The sequence below is a fragment of the Lindgomyces ingoldianus genome (genome assembly GCF_010093535.1).
Source record: "Lindgomyces ingoldianus strain ATCC 200398 unplaced genomic scaffold BDR25scaffold_14, whole genome shotgun sequence".
NCBI classification, from domain to species: domain Eukaryota; kingdom Fungi; phylum Ascomycota; class Dothideomycetes; order Pleosporales; family Lindgomycetaceae; genus Lindgomyces; species Lindgomyces ingoldianus.
Window position 1 is genome coordinate 1,319,582 of NW_022985175.1, and position 21,863 is coordinate 1,341,444.

The following is a 21,863-nucleotide window of genomic DNA, read 5'->3' on the forward strand; positions in this document are numbered from 1 at the left end:
TGTCAAGACAGGAGGAACGCTTGACGAAAGCTGCTACATAGTACGAGCAATAAGCTCGAACAGTATGTTGCTGCAAATTGCTGCATGTTGCAGCATTTTGCAACAAATTGCAGCATGTTGCAGCAAATTGCAGCATTTTGCAACATTTTGCAACAAATTGCAGCATGTTGCAAGCTGGTCGCGCATAGGGCTAGTGCGCGAGGGACTCAGACCGGAAAAACAAAAGCCGAGCAACACGAGCAGAGCAGAAAAAAGGATCGATAAATCAATACAATCAATCATCATCCCATACATCATATCCAAACCCATCATTCATCTCAGGAAGCCCAGAAACAGTGCTTCAATCTGACACAGGTTAACCTTTCTAAAAGGTTTCCTGTATAATAGATTAATTAATTAGTGAGCTTTTCTTATAACTCTAAAAAACTAGTTTATTTTATAAGCTCTATAGAGCGGTACAGCTTTAAAAGTTAATAGGGTAACATCTTAAAACTGTGCGTTAGGCGATGAAACACGGTACAGGCAGCAAGAGCCATACCAATAGCTGAGGGACTATAGTAAAGACAGTAGGAGCTGTTATGGTTTATGGCGGAAGATTTCTGTATCAGGAATGCGACAAAAATTGGCGGCGCTGCTGGGCGAGCACGTGCCGAGCATATGCACCAAAGAACGACGAGATCCGAACAGACCGGGGGAGCTGTGTGTTTGCAGTTATAGAGCTCTCCAAGCTCTAGTCGCCTGATACGACTTTCACCTGCTGCTGCCTAAGCTAGTGGTAGACTTAGGTCACATGACAGGTTCACTCAGTACTATATAAACCCTTAGTTACCCTCCTGTAGCAATCAATCCAGTTCCTAGTGCCCTGGTGCTCCCAAAAGCTTCACCATAAACTCTACACTGTGCCTTACGTAGGGTAGAGGGTGACGTTGGATGAAGATTTAATGCCATGCCAGAGGCTGCGGGGTGTTCAAGGGCAGTGCGCGGACGAGGGTGGCAGCCCAGTGTTTCTACAGACACCCAGCTACACCTTGCCACGGGCGGAGATTCGCAGCGAGTGGGATGCCGTACTGTAGGCAACGGCAGTTGCTTAACCCCTCTTGACTTCTAGCGAGCGCGCTATGTAATAACGAAGCTGAGAGGGGCACTTAGGCTGCCAACTAGTGAGCGTGAAAACTTGTCATCAGCTCTGACTGTGATTGTGATGGCCCGAGGGCAAACAAATTGGCACGCCTGTTGTGTCGATAGACCCGCAATGCGGTAAATGCGACCAGGGGTTGCCAGTGGATAGTTGCTACTCCTATTGCTCATTACTAAAGCTGAAGCGAGTTACCAACTTCACCTAGCAGCTGGAGTTGCCCGGGCCAGGCGGAGTTGATCAACCAAGACATGCGTTGTTACTCGAATTGACGTCTCACGTGCATGTGCCTGTAAGACTTCGCCCAGCGTCGGATGATCGTGTGTCCAATGATAGCAAAGTGTCATTTTCACTCAGTAGACTTTGTGCCGCGAACCCATCGCATGAGGCATGTCGTGGCTTGACGTTGCTTAGCAAAACCCCACACGCCGGTTTGGCAACCAGGTTTGGTCATCAAGGGGAATTTCTCTCTTTAGCCGACTGGTGATTACCGATATGTATGTCTGTGGCGTGGTCGGCAAGGCAGTCAATACCTGGCGTATCTTAAGAACAACAAGGGTAAGCTGGGGAAGTGTTGGAATTATTTTGGGGGCCCTTATTGTCAGATGGCTTTCGTGGCGATATTGGAAATACCGGGCGAAATCGCGCCAAGCTTTCTTGGTCAAAACCCGGCTTGGTCGTCTCGGAAGATTTCCGCCCGAGCATCTCGCGCATCCACACTGCAATTTATCTTACAGTTGCTATACGTTTGTGTCGATTTCTACATGGAGACCTTGAAACGTATCGTTAAGCCTCTGGAGGCTGCCATATCTGTTTAATTGTAGTTGCTAAGGCAGAGAGTAGCTATGGGGCCAGCCAGAGGCAACATCGTTCCTCTGACAGGTGATACTTGCTCCTAAGAACAGTGCAAGTGTGGACTGGCGAGATGTTGCCTCACATTATTTTCAGCGCCGAGAATCGGCACAACATGCCGGAGACACAGATTCTTGCAACACTAGTGGGCGGTCCAAATGCGAAAATGTGTTAAAGCAAAGGCAGGAAACATCCGTACTTGTGATTAGGTTTCTACGCCCCACGCTAAATACATTTTTTGTCAGGGCAAAGAACAACAGTCCAGGGTATGGATCACCATGCATCATTGCTTACCGAATACGGAAGTGCTTCGCAAAAGTCAGGGTTGGTGGCCAGTGCGCAGCCACCAAAACGCCTCTTCCTAATAGGGTACAAGACTCTTAGCAGATGCTCGAGGGTAAATTATAGTCACGAAGCTCTATTAAAACACTATATTTTTGTATAGAATTAAGCTCTTCTGTAGGAATTTTCTAATAGATTTGTTATAAAGCTTTTTCTTCTTAGTACTTATTACCTCTATTTAGAGTAATAATCTTTTAAATATAGTAGGGGATTCTTTTAAGCTACCTCTAGATTTGCTACTATTTAAGCTTCCTCTACTACTTCTTCTAAACCTTTTCTATCTTTATAGTACCTTAAAGTGCTATTATTAAAGTTGTTTGTTGTTTCTTCTAAGGATATAAAAGTACAATTACGTTAAAGCTAAAAGAGTTCTTGTAATAGAGTATATAATTAACTCTCTTAATTAAGTAGAGCTTTAATTAGTACTAGTTTCTATAAAAGAGTTCTATGTTCTCTTAAATAATAGCCTCTAGGCGTCTCTTTTAGCACTATTATATAAAGAGAAGAAGCTTTAGTTTAAGAATCTCATTTTAGTATTACTACTAATTAATATAATTGTTTAAACTTCTAGTTAATTAACAGTGTTTAGCATTCTATTTTTATACTAGTTTAGGCTCTTTTACAGCTCTTAACCTAACTCTTTTTATTCTACTACTAAGCTTTTATTTCTTCTTTAACGTTGCTAAAGACTTGTTTAGTTTCTTTACTTTTTTAAAAGATTTTTTTTCTATTATACTTTCTCTACTGTATAGATATAAAGGGCCTTTGTAGTTGTATAAAAAAAAACCTTAAAACATAAATTTACTATACTCTTTCTATCTCTTATGTATGCAGGTTCTATTATATTTCTCTACAGGTTATCTTTAAATCTACATAGAACCCTTCTAGCTACTATAACAATAGAGATTTTGTTGCTATATATAACATTCTTGCTATTCCTCTAAGCTCTAGTGCTGGTGTTTAAGGCAGAATTCTAACAAATTCTTCTTTATCTTTTAGGTAAGGCTAAGCTTTTAGAGTAGCTTAACGCTCTTAAATCCCTGCGTAATTAGAGACCTTAACTAGTAGAGTAGTTAACCTCTCTACCCTGTTGTTTAAGCTCCTATCTAAGCTGCATTATTAACATTTCACACCTATTTTAATCCTTCTGTATAGTGACAGTGGTGAGGGAGTCAAGTGAGGGAGTCCTCTTAAATAGAGCGCTAGGCTTAGAGGTGTCTTTAAGATGTTTGTTAAGCAGGGCTTCTCTAGGTTTCCAGCCTCTATCCTTTGCGTGTTGGATAATCTTTCTCTGTATACGCTCTTAGACTCTAGTAGTTGCCGCGACTGCTTTAATTGAGGCTCCTCTATTAGTATAGAGCGCAACTATCTGAGCTCTACTTGCTAGGTGTCACGATTATGCACGAGTAAGGTTATAGAGCTTCGCGGAGGTCTAGTTCAATTACTACGTGAGGTATCATAGTAGGTACAAGACGTTGTGTGAGGAACAAGAAGGTTTAAAAGGAAATTAGTAATTAAATACTTAGCTTAGAAGTCTAAGCGCTTTAGGTATAAATTAAGCCTGTTTTAGGTTTAGTTAGTGTTAAGGCAATTTATGCTTAAGTTTATGTCTATGTTATGTTATGTTTATGTTAGACGTGCACTAATAATACTCTAGTACATGTCTAATACAGTTATGTCTAGGATCTAGGGAGGATACTGTGACAGTACCCCCCCTCTTATTAGGAAGGGAATCCTTTACATTAGTAGTTCTAGCATTAGGTTGTCTTTGTCAGGGTACAGGTTTAGTTTAGATGGGTATTAGGCGTGGAATTAGGTTACTGTAGAGTTCTCTTGCAGGGCTTTTGCAGGTTCCTACAACAGTTTGTTATATCTAGTCTATTTTATAAAGTATTTATAGATACGTTTCTTCTTATTAAACTAGATCTGTTTAATGTCTTCTACAACATATTCTAGTTTGTTGTTTATAATAACAGGTTTAGGTAGCAGGTTTAGCTGTCTAGGTAGATAGTTAGATTTAGGGGCTGCTTAGCGCAGCAACAATACATGGAACACAGGGTGTATCTTTATGCTGTTAGGTAGGATTAATTAGTAAGTGTGTAATAAGACTATATAGGCTACTATAAAGGGGCTAAGGTTCTTCTAATTAAGTTTTTTTAATTATTAGTTTATTTAGATATTTCTAGTGTCTAGCTAGACCTTCTTGCCAGCTGCATACGCAGGGGCAGGAGTTTAAGATTAGTTTACGTACTCTTGTTAAAAAGCTTAAGCCTATGTAAGCTCTTTATAAATATATTTAAATATATTTTAAATCTTATTAATAAGTCTGTTTATGTCTGTTACTTGTACAGATTAATAAGTTAGTTAAGGGGTATTTAAAAGTAGTTTAAATTCTATTTAAGGGTAGTATCTATAGTTTACTAAAAATAGAAATACTTATGTTAATTTAAATGTTATGTTATTAGCTTTAAACTATGCTATAGCTAACTATTTTACTTAGTTGTCCTACTAGTAGTTTATGTACACTTATAAGACTTATTCTATTACAGTGTTTGTGTTCTTAGTCTAGCTGTTAGTCTCTAGGTAAAAAGCTGTAGATAGATAGAGGACAATTTAGAGCTGTTTACAGAGTTTGTCCTAGAAGGCTAAGACAAACTGCGTACCTCTGTCTAATATAATTATGTCAGGCAGGCTATAGTAAACCTATATGTATTAGTAGAATAACTAGGCTATATTAAGGGCAGTTATAAAGGAACATAGTATTAGGTGTTAATACTTAGTTAAGCAATTAACAACTACTATAATATTTATGTACCCTTTAGATAGGGGTAGGTCTATAATAAAATTAATTAATATGTCTTTTTAAGCTTGTTTAGGGATTAGAAGTAGTTTAAGCAGGCTATTGTACCTTTCTTAAGAGGCCTTTACTTTACAGCAAGTATAGCAACATAATATGTATTAGCGTACAGTATAGAACATGCAGGGCTAGTAGTACTCTCTCTGTAGTAGGTTAAGAGTCTTTCCTCTGCTTAGGTGTCCTCTAACAGGCGAGTTGTGTATAATTTAGAGTAGTTTAATTCTTAGTTTGTTAAAATTAAAAATTATAAGTTAGTTATAGTAATATAGCTTACTATTTTAGTTTTTATAGTTAGCTAGTGTTACCTTCTTTAACTAACTAGCGCTGTTTTAGAGCAGGTCTAAGGTTTCTTAGATAAATTTATTATTTAGATACTTATTAGTAATAATCTAATTAATTATCTAATTTATTTTGTTTAAGTTAAGGTCTAAAAATAGCTTAGGTTAGAGCAGAGTTTAGTGTTAAGCCTTTTACGCTTCTTCTTAAGCAGAGATGTCTTAGGATTGCCTTATAAGGGCATCTAGTTTCCCTCTATCTTAACTAAAATAATAAGTAATCTTAAAATTAAAATAAAATAAGTATTTAAACTAATAGGCTTGTTAGTAGCTAAGTTATTTTATAGTTGTAAAGTACTATAAGTTCTTGTAGTTAGATAGGACCTATATTAGATGCGCTGCACCTTCTAGTTTAGGTTGCTATTGTTTAAAGCAGTGTACTATAGTAAGCAATTCCTTGTTATAGATCTTATAATTACCTTCTGCAGGACTTATTCTTTTTAAGAAGTATGTAATAGGCTTAATAGTCCTATTTAGCTTAGTCTAGGAGAGAACTCCTGCTACTATGTAGTCTAAGGCATTAGCTTCTATAAGTATTAGTAGTTTAGAGTTAAAGTAGCAGAGTATTAGGGCTTTAGTAAAGGCTTTCTTTAGCTAGTTAAAGGACTATTAGCAATTTAGGTTAAAGTTAAATTAAACCTCTTTTTTAGTAAGTGTAATTATAGGGCTTACTAGCTATAAAAAGTTGTTAATAAATTATTAGTAGAAGTTAGCAAATTTTATAAAGGCTTAAACATTCTTTACATTTTTTAGGTATTGCTAATCTAGCACAGTCTAAACCTTAATAAGGTCTATTTAGATGCTATCTGTAGAGATTACATATCCTAAATATGTAACCTTTAATTAGTAGAACTTGCATTTGTCTATGTTAAGTTATAAACCTACTTCTTCTATAGCCTTTAGCACTAGGCGTACATGCTATTTGTGCTCTAAAAGGCTATTGCTGTAGATTAGAATATTGTTAATATACGCAGTGTAGAACATGTCTAGGTAGGGTTAGAGCAAGTTGTTTACAAAATATTAAAAAGTACTAGGCGTGTTAGCTAAGCTAAAGGGCATTACTAGGTACTTAAATAGTCTGTATTAGGTCTAAAACGCTGTTAGCTACTTATTGCCTTTTACTATTCTTAGCTTATTAAAGGCAGCAATAATATCTAACTTTATAAAATACTTTACTTTACTTAGTTAGCTTAAAGTTTTTTATAAAAAGAGAATTAAGTATTAGTTCTTAATAGTAACAGTGTTTAGTCCTTAGTAGTTAACATAGAATTAAAGCCTACTCCTAGGTTTCTTTACAAATAGTATAAGTAACACTACTAGTAAGAAGCTAGCTTAAATAAACCCTTTCTTTAGGTTCTTGTTAAGGTATTTTTAAAGCACTTTTAATTTATTTAGTAACATTCTATACAGTGGCCTATAACTAGGTTGTTTACTAGGCTTAAGGGTTATCTAGTAATTGTACAGATGTTGTATTAAAAGCTTATTAGACTTGTCTTAGAAAAAGACATGCAACAGGTTATAGTAGTCTTAAAAGACTATTATCTTTAGGTTAGTGTGTTTTTAGGGAGCTAAAGCTTAGTCTATATTAGAAATTGTAACTGCGTAGATTTTGTAATCTAGTTATAGAGCTAGGGTTATAAATAAAGCAGGTCCTATGTAGCAGATGTCTATCTGCTGTTTAAGTCCTAGTTTATGTCTAAATTAGGTAGGTAAAGGTTCTTTAAAGGCTTCCTCTTCTTTAAGTTTAAGTAGTTATTAAATTATTTTATATAGCCTATTTTAGTAAAAGGCCTAGCTTATTAGCCTTGCTTAGGTAGTTCTTCTTTAGGTTATTAAAAAGTAAGTCTAAAAACCTTTTATATTAAGTGCTATTTAAGTGTTGTTTAGATGTAAGTGTAAGCATATATCTTAGCATTAAAAAGAGTTAAAGTTTAGAACTTACTCTTAGTAATTAAAGGCAACCTTGTGCTAATACAGCTATAGTTGTTCTAGAATTAGGTTATAACATCTTATGTTTATTACATAGAGTTTAATCTACTCCTTATAGTGTTAGTAAGTAATTATAATAGTTGTAGTATAAAAGATAGAACCTTTTTTAAGTTATTTTCTATTAAATCTAGTTAGGTAAATTATTTAGGTAAGCAGTGTTAATTAGAGATTTAGTTTATGCGCTAGTTTTTTATTAATATAACTTATGCTGTTTACTTTTAAGTTAATAAGAGCTTATATTAAGGCTAATATAGTTTTTTATTATAAATATATAAGAATATTAACTTAGTACTTCTAGTTATTAGTAGGGGACTTAGCCTATAAGTTAGCAGAGATCTAGTGTTAAATTAGTCCTAGGGGGCAACTTAGCCCTAGGACAAGCCTTTTTACAGGCTTCTACTGCTATAGCTGCGGCTATGTTAAGAGTAGCAAAGGGGATTAAAGCTTAAATACAAGTTAGAGCCCTTATAGAAATAAGATTAAAACAGTAAGAATCTTTAATAAGTACTAGTAGCGCTACTTATGTAGACTTAAAAAAGGGGAATAAAGCAGTTTTAGAAAATATAACTATGCTTACTACACTTAAAACATTAACTTTTCTTTCTGTAATTTTTATGCTTTTTAGAACTAACTAAAGCATAATTTAAATTAATTTTTATTATATTAGGGTCCTTATTTACAACTGCGCTAGTTTAGGGGCGTATTAGGGCTTGTACAGGGAGGAACCTTATGTTATTATTATAGGTAGTAATTAGGTTTACATACGCGTTAAGGTTGTTTAGAAGAGGTTCTTCTACTATAGCGCGTTACAGTTTAGTTAAAAAGGAGTTATATAAGGCTATAATTAGACTTATCTTATTTAGGCCTGTATTAGATGCAAGTTAGTAGAACTTAGCAAAGTGTAAAGTAAAGCTTTTTTTTTCTTGTTATAAAGTGTTTAGGTAACTTAGGGCTGTTAACTTTTTATTTAGGTCTTTATAAGTTGCTTACAGGAACGCTATAAATTAGTCTAAGTTAATAATATCTTTATCTATTAGTAAGTTAATTAAGGCTGTTATATTATAGTTAAGTTAAAAGTAGGCATATAGTAACTAAGAGTATTTAAAGAGAAATTAGTCTATGTTTCCTTTAAGTTTATATTAGAGCTTGTGTAGGAAAGAAGGTAGGTCTTTCTGTTTTCTATTAAACAGCAGGGGATTAGGGAGTTAGTTAGATTTTATTACTAAGTTAAAAAAGTTACAGGTTGTAGGCAGTGTTAGGCAGGAGGGAGTTAAGCTATCTCTAGACTTCTAGGTAGGCTTTAAGGCTAGTAAGTTCTTAGTTTCTACTACTATAATAAAAGTTAAGGTAAAAATAGACTACTTAATAGTGCAAAGCTATTTTTTAAAGTCTTTTTAAAAAGCTTTAAAGCTTGCAATGTAGCAGCTTTCTTATAAAGTAAGCGCTTTTTAGAAGGCTTCTTAGCTTACTCTAATAGCTTAGAGTTATGCAAGTACTAAGCTTATTAGATTAGATTTAGAGGCTATTCTTAGCTAAGGTTTTAACACAACGTAATGTTATAATTATGCATAAGTAAGGTTATAGAGCTTTGCAGAGGTCTAGTTTAATTACTACGTAAGGTATTATAGTAGGTACAAGACGTTATGTAAGGAATAGAAAAGTTTAGAAGGAAATTAGCAATTAAATACTTAGCTTAGAAGTCTAAGCGCTTTAGGTATAAATTAAGCTTATTCTAGGTTTAGTTAGTGTTAAGGCGATTTGTGCTTAAGTTTATGTCTGTGTTGTGTTGTGTTTGTGTTAGACGTGCACTAATAATACTCTAGTACGCGTCTAATACGGTTATGTCTGGGATCCAGGGAGGATACCGTGACACTAGGTTAAAATACTTTGCTTCTATAATTCTCTTAAAATGATAATGTTAAGTTAATAGAGGCTACTTAAGGATGTCCTCTTTATAGGAAATGTTTTCTACATACAAATCCTCATATTACAGCGCATCGCGCATAAAGGAGCGGTACCTGCAGTTGCTCGGGTCTCCTGCCTAATTAGGAAGGCGTTTTGGTGGCTGCGCACTGGCCACCAGCCCTGACTTTTGCGAAGCACCACCGTAAGACATCTTTAGTTGAACAACCATGAATCCTGCTTGAATCCCTCGGATCATACCGCTCAACGAATGCTAAGCTTACCTGGTGGCTAACGGTTTTAGCCGCACATGTGAGGATGCCAAGACGCGTGTCCCCTTCCTGCTCAGCCATTTTCGCATGAGCTTTAATTCTAGCTTTATGATATCCTCCATCCCATGTCCTAGTGCAAGCTGTCCAACAACGTGTCTTACAGCCTGATTCAAGCGCAAGACAAATTTCCTCAATACAACATATAAGGTGCGAGCGATTATTTTTAGTTCCAGCCACAGGCTTTGCTTGGTCGCATTGATCTGTCGGTAGGTACTACTCCTGTTTGGACTGTGACAACGACCTGTCTACTCCTCTCATCCTCTGGTCTTGCGTCGCAATTACGACGATATTCAGCGAAGGCAAACCATCCCCCTTACCGCCACTTCCAATGGCCCGCATCAAGGGCGAAATAACTGCGCAGGAAGCGCGAGGTCTTGAAGCTATTACGGCGGAGAAAGGCCACGGAACAACGATTGCTAGAGAGGAGGAACAGGGCACTTTGCAAGCAAAGAAACCATCACAGGCTGGCCTCGCGAACTACTTCCGAGTCCTTTCTTATGGAACTAAGCTCGATTACTTTATGGTGCTACTCTGTATTCTCACCTCCATCGGTTCCGGTGCTACGATGCCTTTGATGATAATCGTGTTTGGCGGACTGGTCAGCGACTTCACGAATTACTTCATGCCAGAAACCACAGTTACCAGATCAGAATTTCAATCAGTACTTAATAGGCAAGCATTATACATCGTATACCTTTTCATTGGGAAGTTTTTTTTGTCTTACGTGTCCATGGTATGCACTAAAACTGTACTTGCGAAAAGACTTGCATTGATATTCATATAGTTCACGATACGAATCACAGGTCTACGTATCTCTGCTGCATTAAGGTTGGCGTATCTACGTGCTACGTTTGCTCAGCCAGTCAGCGTTATCGACACTATTTCTCCTGGCAAAATATCGACTCGCATCACTACATCTTCCAACACCATTCAGGTCGCCATCTCGCAGCACCTCGCCACGCTCTGGCAAGCACTTGCTTTCACGATCGGGTTCTACATCGTGTCCTTCATCAAGAGCTGGCTGCTGACCTTAGTGGCCTCTGCGTCTCTCCCTTTCATCCTGATTGTCTATAGCAGCCTTATTCCCCCGTTCATGCGGATACACAAGATTACCGAAAAGCACCATGATGATGCATCGGGAATGGCTTTCGAGATGTTCTCCTCTATTCGTATCATCGTTGCCTTTGGCGCTGGGGCCAAACTGGGACGACAGCATGAAGAGTTTCTTAGCAAGGTATGTGTTGAGTCGCGTACATTTCGGCCTTGTAGCTACATACAAAATCTTCTCCATTGTTAATGCTAACCATGCTTCTGTGGATAGGCTGCACATAATGAGAAGAGGGCAACTCCTCTATTGGCATTGATGACGTCGCCCCCCGCAGTAGCACAGTACGGTACGTTTGGACTTGCCTTCTGGTTTGGCATTCGTCAATATTCTAGAGGACACATCGACGATATCGGCCAGATCATTGTGTACGTATACTAAAGGTCGAATCTTCGCTTCTAGTGACTGACTCCTCTAGCGTCCTCTTTTCGGTCATGATGGCAATGATGAATATAGGTCGACTTTCATCGCCCATCATTGGTATTGCGAAAGCTGCAAGCGCCTCAACAGAGCTGTTTGCCACCATCGATGCGCACGTTCCAGACACTTCTGGCCTAAGGGACCCTGACATTACTGCAAATGCTAACATCGCGTTTGAAAACGTTGCATTCTCATACCCTAGCAGACCGGGGGTTCAAATCCTCCATGGCCTCGATTTAGAACTTACTGCTGGCAAGGTTACGGCCATTGTTGGGCCGTCTGGGTCCGGCAAGAGCACTATTGTAGCCCTAGTCCAGCGTTGGTATGACCTGCTGGGAACGACCGCAAATATAACGACAATCGATGACACAAAGGACGAAACTCCGGCAGACGTAACAACTAGAAATAAACAGCAACCCCAGGAGATAGAGAGTCGGATCGTCAAGAGATCAAGAAAAACCGAGAAGGTTACAAAAGCTGCAGATGACGAACAAAAAAAGGATGAAGGGCTCGAGCGTGGACCTCATACTTGTACTGGAACCATCAGGATTGGGAATGCGGACCTGAATAATGTGGACCTGAAGTGGTGGCGCTCACAGGTCGGACTTGTACAACAAGAGCCATTTCTTTTCAACGACACGCTCTTCAACAACGTGGCATTCGGTCTTTGTGGGACACAATACCACCACTTACCGAAAGATGAAAAAATGGACATGGTGAAGCAAGCGTGTCGGGAGGCGTATGCCGAAGAGTTCATTTCGCAGCTACCAGAAGGCTATGATACATTTGTCGGCGAAAGCGGCCTAAAGCTATCCGGAGGGCAACGTAAGCGAGGAAATACACAACTTCTTTTCCAACATAGACTGATTTTCATCAGGGCAGAGGATCGCTATAGCCAGAAGCATCGTTAAGGACCCTCCAATCCTCGTCTTAGACGAAGCCACCAGCGCCATCGACGTCCGTACCGAGCGCATCGTTCAGCAAGCACTTGACAGAGTCTCAAAGCATCGTACTACTATCGTCATTGCGCATCGTTTATCTACTATCAAGCGAGCTGACAAAATTGTCGTGTTACGTCAAGGTCGACTAGTCGAACAAGGCACTCACGAGCAGCTATTGAAAATTGAGGCTGGAGTATATCGTGGCCTCGTGACCGCGCAACAACTAACGACAGAAGCTGATGAGGAAGTAGCTGATGATTTGAATCTTACGAACATCAGATCCGTCGTGTCTGTCAGTTCGGAGACACAACATCGTGACAATGGAACGGAAGTAGAAGACGTGGAGTACAAGACGAAGGGTCTACTACGCAGCTTTGGTCGCCTCATCTACGAGCAACGGCATCACTGGTTTCTCTACTCCATCGCCGTGTTGGGCGTCCTAGGAGCTGGTGCTGTGTACCCCCTCCAAGCTTACGTCTTTGCCAACGTTATCCAAGTCTTCACCTACACAGGCGACAAGCTCATCTCGAAAGGCAACTTCTGGGCTGGGATGTACGGCGTCTTGGCCGCAGGTGGCGGGCTTTCCCAATTTGGTCTCAGCTTTGCTACAAATCTTATTTCTATTTCAGTGGCCCAGCACTACCGCCAGGAGTACCTCGTCAACATGATCCGCAAACGCATTTCTTTCTTTGATTCTCAAGGACACAGTTCAGGATCGCTGACTTCGACTCTGAGCAGTGACACTACACAGCTTCAGCAACTCATGTCTACGGAGATGTCTATAGCCCTCATCGCCGCCGTGAACCTCGTCGGCTCACTCACCATCGCATTCGTGTACGGCTGGAAACTGTCGCTGGTTGGTCTCTTTGCAGCACTACCACCGATCCTTGCTGCTGGCTACTTGCGTATGCATCTAGAAATGCAATTTGAAAGCATGAATGCCAAGATATTTGCGAACAGCAGTCAATTCGCCACAGAAGCTGTCGGTGCCTTCCGTACGGTGCTCAGTCTCGTCATGGAAGACATGATTGGCGACCGATATAAGACTCTGTTAGCAGGCCATGTTGTACAAGCGTCTACTAGTGCGACGTGGGGCACTCTCGTCTTTGCTGCGAGCGATAGCGTGGAGCTCGCATGCATGGCGCTCGCATTTTGGTATGGTGGCACCTTGCTCGCTTCGCGCGAGTATGACCTAATCAGCTTCTTCGTTGTTTACATGGCAGTTGTGCAGGGAGCGGTAGCGGCCGGGATGTGGTTCTCTTTCGCGCCAAACATGGCACAAGCAACAGCCGCAGCGAACAGGCTTCTAAGAATGCGACCGCCGAGTACATCTCTTCTACCATCTTACACAGCATTACGTGATCCACCCGGTGGCGCTGGGATTGAGTTTAGAGATGTGTGCTTCACATACAAGTCCCGTGAGATACCTGTCTTGCAAAATCTCAACTTTAAAGTCCTACCAGGCCAATTTGCGGCGCTAGTAGGAGCTTCCGGTTGTGGGAAGTCTACAACAATATCTCTCCTTGAGCGCTTCTATGACATGAGCTCTGGGCAGATCTTCTACAATGATCAAGACATTGCGTCTCTCGATCCATCAGAGTACCGCAAACAAGTCTCCCTCGTGAGCCAAGAACCTACTCTCTATAGTGGGACAATCAAAGATAATGTTGCGCTTTCAGTAGACGTTGCGACTGAAGAGGAGATTGTGGAAGCGTGCAGGAGTGCACAAATCCACAACTTCATCACAAGTTTACCTGAGGGGTATAACACCAGACTAGGGCCAAAAGGCATGAGTTTATCCGGTGGACAAAAACAGCGCCTTAGCCTAGCAAGGGCACTGCTGAGAAAACCGAAGCTTCTGCTCTTGGATGAAGCTACTTCATCCCTCGACGGCGAGTCGGAAAAGCTCGTCCAGGCAGCTATTGAGCGTGCAGCCGGTGACGGCGCAAGGACGACTCTGGTAGTCGCACATCGGCTTGCTACGATCCAGAGAGCAGATGTCATTTTCGTTCTTGGGTCGGGGAAAGTGTTGGAGAAGGGTGATCATCAGACACTATTGAGGAGAAGAGGACTTTACTGGCAGATGGTAATATTTACCCCTCCGCGTCGGTACCCAGCAATTCGGAAACAACGAGCTAACGGATTCCCAGTGTCAAGCTCAAGCCTTGGATCGTTGATGCCCCACAATCTCGTCGATTAGTGTCCTTTCGTAAACATATACGTAGAGCCAATTGTTCATCAGGGCGAACCATCTACAGTTCCCCCGTAGTCTACCAGTGCCAAGAACCCACAGGAACTCAAGATGTAACACAGACAACCACAGTGCGACCAAGTGTGAATAGCCATGATTCAGTAGTTAGATGGATGTAATTCAATAGTGAATCTTGGTTCTTTATCAGGGCGTCTTTCTTGGTATCTTGTTGCTTCATGTTACTTTCGTCGGGCGACAGACGTATTAGCTGTCTGGGGTTGAGCGACCTGATTGTGCACAAGATCAGCTGCATGATAACCTCGCACGATCGATGAGTGGCCGACGCCACATAATGCTGTATAGGCTGACATGATGCTGCGCCCTTGGTGCCTTGCGATACTTGTCATTATATTCATGTCCGCCGCTTGAATTGCCGCTGCGCTTCCCATGATAAGTGCCTTGCTACGCCTTGCCATGATCGTCCTTGCTGCCATGCCCGTCATTGTGCACCACCGTCGCCAACGCTGTGCCACTGGTATAACCGTCACTACCGCCTCTCCGAGATGGGCGAACTGGTAATGGCAGGTGAAAGTGCCCTTTATGTTTTGCGGTACGGTGGGTTTTGTGTCAGCCATGGACGGACATTGGGTGGATTCAGTCATCCTAAATGGTTCTAAAGTCCATCCGTGCGTGGCGGAAAACCACCCGGCCGGAAAATAGAAGGGAGACTTTGACTTCAAGAGACCATAAGATCTATAGCGAGCGTAGGATTTGACTTCTTTGAGAAGACAGCCTCAGCTATGCCACCAATTATTTCTGCTAGGATACGCAAATGTTGACCTTTATCTAGTTCTTTTCGTAGTTGCTACCGGCAAACTTCTGTAGCTCTGCTTAGTAAGAATACATTCATTATCACTCCACTTCTCTTTGTACTTGGAACCGTCATTGAAATCGATGGTTGTATTATTGCGGTTATCTACGTGCGTAGCATCCGATGTCAAGCAGATTGTACCATCATGGTGCGTCACTTTCTTAACGTTTTAGTGAGGATATCGGGGATATGACTGGTATTCCTGCATTTGCCGCTGATAGTCAGTGCGGATTCGAGAAGTTAATTCTAGAGTTGAGCTATACCTGCTGCGTTGTGTGACAGAGGCGTCCAAAGCCACTTAAAAGCACGGTAGGAGCTCAAATCTAGTGACATACTATTGGTCTGGCCGTACATTAGGTTTTCGGCTTGGCACCCATTAGCCTTTTTAACGGGGCAAAATAACCCACGTCTGAAGGCTGCTGTGGGTGCGACGAATATGGAGACATGCAGGGATTAGTGTTATTCTTTTACATGCAGCGCCGGTCGAATGCGGCAGAGTTGTGACTCTCATGGTCATCAAGAATGAGCAGACGGTAGCTGCCAACAACCCTCCCCTTGTATGCTTGTCAAAGTGATCCAGCCACTTCAAGCTCAGCTCATTAGGAGAATTCCAGCCATTCTCGGAGACAGCAATAACCCAATATTGGACAAACTGCCCTCCTTGCACCATGCAGAGAGGTGGTGCTTGCCTGCAAACATGACACATGGTGGGATTTGTCACATTCCTAGTACAGAAACCTTCTTTCCCTGTGCTTCAACAGCCCCTACTGCTATTACTATAGCTCCTGCTACCTTCACTATAGCCCCTTAGCCAATGCCATGGCCCTCACTACCCCTGCCATTATAGATGTAAATAAATACTCTGCAACAGAGTACTTAGACTTACCACAGTACACTTCACTTCATCAGCTTCTTACATAGCTGCATGCTTACACCGCCTCTCTATTTGCAACAGGATTGCCCGCCCCGTTGCACTGATGCCCCGGATGACTGTATCCCACTCTCAATTACCCTGTTGCATTTCCCTTACCTGGCCTCCACGGCTAGAGCCTGTGGATCCTGTTCCAGTTGATATGACGCCCATTACAAAGCCTTTCACACCGAAATCATAGTTGTCTTCCTCTTGGATATCGTACTTGACTTTCAAGTTCTGTACAAGTTGGGACCAACCTCGGACGACCTCAGGATCCTCGCATTTAACTCTATATATTCGTACTTTGGATTAAACTTTATCTTGAGGTATATCTGGCGCTCGGCGAAAGAGCTAGCCCACCTTGGGCCGACTTGGCCCTGGTGACGCTCAGTGAGGAAAGAATTGGACATGGTAGTCACACCAGCAAGCCAGAGGGAATACCCTCACTCGCAACCGAAGTACAAGCTGGACAAGCATCTCTTACTCATTTGCTGTTAATCTCATAGAGTTGGCAGTACAATCGCGTCGAGAAGAGGTTCCGGCGTCTCGTCGTCGAAGCGTCTTTTCTGGCACGTTGTAGATCTGTGCAGCCCGATAAATACTGATATTCGCCGCTCACTCAATATCATGAAGAGTAGGCTGTATTTTAGCTTCTTTTAAAGTCAATTCTATATCAGCATGTGGAATTATCACGGCGGGGAGAATAGTTTGGCGGAGGCTTGGCAAAGCCGGTCACTCGCTATGGCCGGCTACTCCCTATGTAAGTACGTTACTGAATTATAGAAAAGGCGACATAAGCGGCGACTACTTAGGAGATGCACCAGTACATTCTTGTGGCTTGACAACAGACAACCTGTTACTGCAGTAATAGTGCTGGGTAAGTGTTTCCAGAATGGCCTCATGAAGAGATGCACATTTAAATATGCCCTAAAATTTCTTGTGGTCTATATGCCTCCTCTAAATAAGCCTCCTCTTCCTTTGTCAGCAACTTGCCTCTCGCTGCTAATGCATCATCGATTCGTTGGAAACTACTAAAACCTATTATGGGGGCCGTTGTACGGCGATTCAACCACGCTAAGGCGACATGGCTCATGGGCCAACTACGCCGCGTTGCAACTTCACATACTCGGCGTACTATCTCGTCTGAATCCGAGCTATCGTTGTAGTAGAACGCTCCGTTCTTGTTGACAGACGAACGCAATGATTTTCCGTTTTGATCTGGCGCACGCGCAAGTTGGCCGCCAGCCAACGGGGCCCACTGATCACATATTGTTAACAACTCACGTCTACATAGCGGAGATTTGTTTCTTACTGGAATTAGCCCAACTCCAGTTTGGTTGCAAAGTCGATTCATTTCGCGCTCCTCTTCGCGGTACAACAAATTGTAATGATTTTGCATGGCGACGAACTTCGTGAAACCATGCTTTTCTGCTGTATGTTGTAAGAATGCGAATTGATATGCCCACATGGAGCTGGCGCCTAGATAGCGGACTTTTCCGGACTTCACTAAGTCGTGGAGCGCCCCCATCGTTTCCTCAGGCGGGACAGTCGGGTCGTAACGATGGATTTGCAATAGATCTATGTAAGTCGTTTTCAATCTTTCCAGTGAGGCCTCCACTGCATTGAATATGGCTCCCCTTGAAAGTCCTGACCACGGGTTACTATTGACTACGTACTAGTAGTGTAGTATGGAGTAATGCAGCAACGGACATACCCCACTGGTTTGTGTAGTCTTTACTTTGATCAGCAAGATCTCCGTGCATAGCCACTTTAGAGCCAACGTCAAAGTATTCCTGATCGCATGTCACGCGGTAGCACTTGGTCATAATAACGAGTTTGCGACGGGGAATGCTGTAAGTTTGCATTGCCTTTCCCATAAGCTCTTCAGACTGTCCATTCGAGTAGACGTTTGCAGTATCCCACTACCATGATGAGTGTGTAGTCTTTTCGAGCTATAAGACCATAACTCACTGTATTGATCCCACTGTCGTATGCGTACTTTAATAGTGGGAGCGCCTGCACTTGAACGTTAAATTATGATCGTAAAGACACAGGCTACGAACCTTGTCTTCATTAAGCACCCATGGTAACCATTGTGAGTTGCCAATTTGCAAACCCCCAAAGATCGGGTTGGACACTCTTAATCCACTTTTGCCCAATGGGCGCAGCTCTGCTTTCGTCGCCTGAATTGATTTCTTCAAGGCTTCCGGAACTCTAGAGAAGTTTGCTGCTAACAGTCGATTCATTTCCGCTGCAGGAGAGGGAGGGGGCAATTCAAATTGCCAAGAAATGTGAAAAAGGATGCTGCGTTTCGGCTGAGTCTGGATAGGATCTTTTCAGAGGAGACAGGCTCTGCAGTCTCGCTCATGTCCTAGTGTTATTACGGAAAGGCTTCAATTGATGCCGAAACATATCGACACTAGCACTGCATCCCAACGTCGACCTCCAAGGATAAGGCTGGGCTTATTTCGAGCGCAACAAGGCGTGCCGGGTAAATTGGTGCTAACCGCGGAGCGCAAGGATACGTATTTTGAAGCTACTGCGGGGCGGTTTCTTTGTCAGAGGCATGTTCCACATATTGTATGTATTTGCCTATCATCCTTGGTAGCACCGAATTGGTGCACCTAAGGCAGTTGCTTTATGCCGATGGTGGGTGCTGTCATCCCAACTAAGCTTAGCGTGGTACTATATCGGCAGCTCCTCGGTCGATTGCTTTTGCGACTCAATCTTAACTCAACATCCTAGCGCTATTGCTTTTGTCGAACGCCATTGCGGCACAGCTGTTGGTACTATGCCGCGCTCCACGTTTCAGCAGCCCCACTGACCTTTCAGCAGCTCCACGAGCATCTGCCATGATAAACAACATTTGCTCTATGCGTGCAATCTGTGAACCAATGGAGCAAACGCCATCACGAGCGTTCTAGCCAGCGTTTGGCGTTCATCACGTTCATCATCTACTCTGCCATCTGTCCATACTTACCCACACTGTCGGGCCGGGTATCCAACATGAGAGGACAAGGCGTAATGTCGGACGCCTTGTCCTGGAGGACGAACTTTGGATCACGCTGTTCCGCCCGCCTCGGAAGGAAAGCTTGGCATGATCTCACGTAATCAGAGACCCCTGACTTAGCACGAACCAGCTTTGGGCCAACAGTTTCTAACTGTGCATTACTTGTTTTCCCGGCGTGCTCGTTCACAATCTTCCCTTAAACGTTAGTACCAGGCGTAATCCAACGATTTCTACATTGTAGTGGCGTTTGCTGAGCCCATAAGTGGGCGCACGAAGTCTCGCCACAATACACCTTACCAACGGCGCTGCAAGCGTACATTCCAATAGGAGCAAGCGGCCGAAAAACGAGATTGAGCCATGTCTTGGTACGCCATACGCAATGGAAAGGGTATTCCCTGGCCGGTAGCAAGCAGTACTTCACACCTGGACCTCACCTCTTACCATGCACCATCTCCAGTGACGAGGAACTGCCAAACATATTCTTCAAACCGCTATCCTTACAATTTTACATAAAATTCACAAACGACAAAAAAAAACCAAAAAAAACCATCACTTGTCTCGATATCAGATGGTGTCAGTTCAAATAAGAGATATAGGCCTGGGAGCACTGCAGGGTATGGAAGGCGAGGACGTTCAAGATGTATGGCGCCGTAACCAAGTCGTACCGGAAAGCGTCGAGCAGTGCGTGCATGAGCTCATCAAGACAATTGCTCAACGCACTCCCAACTCGATCGCTATTCACGCGTGGGACGGCGAGATGACGTATGGCGAGCTAGACGCGATGTCAGCCAAGCTAGCCAGGCACCTTGTCTGGCTGGGCGTCAAGCTAGAAGACATTGTGCCACTGTGCTTTGAGAAGTCCATGTGGACCGTGGTCGCGATGCTGGCGGTGCTCAAGGCAGGCGGAGCTTTCGTGCCTCTGGACCCAGAGCATCCAAGAAATCGCCATGAAGAGATCTTCGACCAAACAGGAGCCACCGTTGTGCTAACGTCTGCACAATACTCGACCTTATGGGGAGATTTTGCCTGCAGCATTGTCACGTTGTGCGAGGCAACCATCAACCAGCTACCTATGGAGATGAACGAGATTTATACTGCAGTGCACCCGAGCAACGCTGCATACGTCATCTTCACTTCAGGGAGTACTGGGAAACCAAAAGGCGTCGTACTGGAACACCGAGCGGTCTCTACTAGCTGCTTGGGTCATGGAAGCGTGTTCGGATTCACACCGCACACTCGAGCTCTTCAGTTCGCTTCCTACACGTTTGACGTATGCATTGCTGAGATCATCACTACGTTACTATTTAGCGGCTGTGTGTGCATTCCGTCTGAGAGTCAGCGGCGTGACAATCTGTCTGATACCATTAACCATATGGATGTAAATTGGGCGTATCTTACACCAACTGTTGCACGGCTGTTAGATCCCCACACAATCGTAACACTTAGAACGTTGGTACTTGGAGCCGAACGAGTTGTTCTAGCTGATTGTGAAGTTTGGAGAGATCAGGTCGAGGTCATGAATGCATATGGCCCAACGGAGTGCTGCATCTTCTGTACTGGATATGTTGGTATGGAAGGATTCAAGTCGTCTTTGCTTGGAAAGTCCATCGCTTCCGTCGGCTGGGTAGTAGATCCAGAGAATCACGACAAGTTGGCTCCCAGAGGGTCGGTTGGAGAGCTCTTGATTGAAGGACCAATCCTCGCCCGCGGCTACCTTAACGATGCTGAGAAGACAAGTGCAGCATTCATCGATGATCCTGCCTGGCTATTGCAAGGCGGAGGAGGCTATCCAGGCCGGCACGGTAGAGTGTACAAGACAGGCGACTTGGTCTACAGTGAGCCTGACGGAGATCTGGTCTACGTGGGCCGCAAAGACGATCAAGTCAAGGTGCGAGGCCAACGAGTCGAGCTCGGCGAGATTGAGCATCACTTGCGGGAGTGCATGCCCGAAGCCAGGCTGATGACAGTTGAGGTCATCCTACCCAAGGGCCAGAAACACAATGCAATGCTAGCTGCTTTTCTCCAGCTAAATGGCGAGATAGATACTGCTCTGAGGACGGATGTGATGGCCGAGACTAGCTTGGGAGCGAGAGTGATGCGTCCGGTTGAAGTGGAGAACAAGATAAGTCAGCGGCTACCAAGCTACATGATACCAGACGTGTACTTTGCCGTTACACAGCTTCCGATGACGGTGTCCGGAAAGACGGACAGGAAGCGACTACGAGAGATTGGAGCCTCGTTCTCGGCCCAACAATTGGCCGAGATGCAGACGTTGAGCCAGGGGCCGAAGCGTCTGCCATCGACCCAGACGGAGCAGACGATCCAGCAGCTGTGGGCACGGGTGCTGGGCATTGAGCCAGAGATAATTGGGCTGGACAACAGCTTCTTCCGCCTCGGCGGCGACTCGATCGCGGCGATGAAGATGGTCGGTGAAGCTCGCAGGATGGGAATGCACCTAAGCGTGGCAGACATATTCCGCAATCCTACACTCGCGGCCCTAGCTGGCTTAGATTACATCCACAGTGGCAATACTGCCGAAAACATCCTTCCCTTTTCTCTACTAGGCGAAGAGATGGACGTGGCCACCGTCCGCAAGGAAGCGGCCGTCAGCTGCGGCGTTGATGCAGGCCTCGTCGAGGACTTGTACCAATGCTCGCCGCTGCAGGAA

The 21,863-nt window shown here is 43.3% G+C and overlaps 5 protein-coding genes across 5 annotated transcripts; 4 read left to right on the forward strand and 1 right to left on the reverse strand.

Annotated features, from left to right (window-relative positions):
- Window positions 1-164: 164 nt before the first annotated feature.
- BDR25DRAFT_354744 (uncharacterized protein) lies at window positions 165-544 on the forward strand (the record flags this gene model as incomplete). The annotated part of the gene is made up of 3 exons (XM_033695363.1): window positions 165-177; window positions 211-354; window positions 504-544. 3 exons carry the CDS (start codon window positions 165-167, stop codon window positions 542-544), a joined length of 198 nt encoding a protein of 65 aa, XP_033548330.1.
- Window positions 545-585: 41 nt separating this feature from the next.
- On the forward strand, window positions 586-2,352 carry BDR25DRAFT_354745 (uncharacterized protein; the record flags this gene model as incomplete). Its single annotated transcript, XM_033695364.1, has 11 exons — window positions 586-699; window positions 859-899; window positions 937-963; window positions 998-1,064; window positions 1,109-1,198; window positions 1,246-1,287; window positions 1,344-1,618; window positions 1,662-1,947; window positions 2,018-2,188; window positions 2,253-2,305; window positions 2,331-2,352. The coding sequence occupies 11 exons, from the start codon at window positions 586-588 to the stop codon at window positions 2,350-2,352; spliced, it is 1,188 nt and encodes a 395-aa protein (XP_033548331.1).
- Window positions 2,353-10,072: 7,720 nt separating this feature from the next.
- On the forward strand, window positions 10,073-14,387 carry BDR25DRAFT_325208 (lipid A export ATP-binding/permease protein-like protein msbA; the record flags this gene model as incomplete). Its single annotated transcript, XM_033692202.1, has 6 exons — window positions 10,073-10,477; window positions 10,529-10,978; window positions 11,066-11,217; window positions 11,268-12,094; window positions 12,147-14,296; window positions 14,361-14,387. 6 exons carry the CDS (start codon window positions 10,073-10,075, stop codon window positions 14,385-14,387), a joined length of 4,011 nt encoding a protein of 1,336 aa, XP_033548332.1.
- A 2,714-nt stretch (window positions 14,388-17,101) lies between these two features.
- On the reverse strand, window positions 17,102-18,465 carry BDR25DRAFT_368434 (Aldo/keto reductase; the record flags this gene model as incomplete). The annotated part of the gene is made up of 5 exons (XM_033697053.1): window positions 18,249-18,465; window positions 18,157-18,201; window positions 17,900-18,107; window positions 17,498-17,832; window positions 17,102-17,443 (listed from the first exon to the last, which is right to left on the reverse strand). The coding sequence occupies exons 1-5, from the start codon at window positions 18,429-18,431 to the stop codon at window positions 17,102-17,104; spliced, it is 1,113 nt and encodes a 370-aa protein (XP_033548333.1). The 5' UTR covers window positions 18,432-18,465.
- Window positions 18,466-19,646: 1,181 nt separating this feature from the next.
- BDR25DRAFT_368439 (acetyl-CoA synthetase-like protein) lies at window positions 19,647-21,705 on the forward strand (the record flags this gene model as incomplete). Its single annotated transcript, XM_033697054.1, has 2 exons — window positions 19,647-21,620; window positions 21,697-21,705. The coding sequence occupies exons 1-2, from the start codon at window positions 19,764-19,766 to the stop codon at window positions 21,703-21,705; spliced, it is 1,866 nt and encodes a 621-aa protein (XP_033548334.1). The 5' UTR covers window positions 19,647-19,763.
- Between the last annotated feature and the right edge of the window lie 158 nt (window positions 21,706-21,863).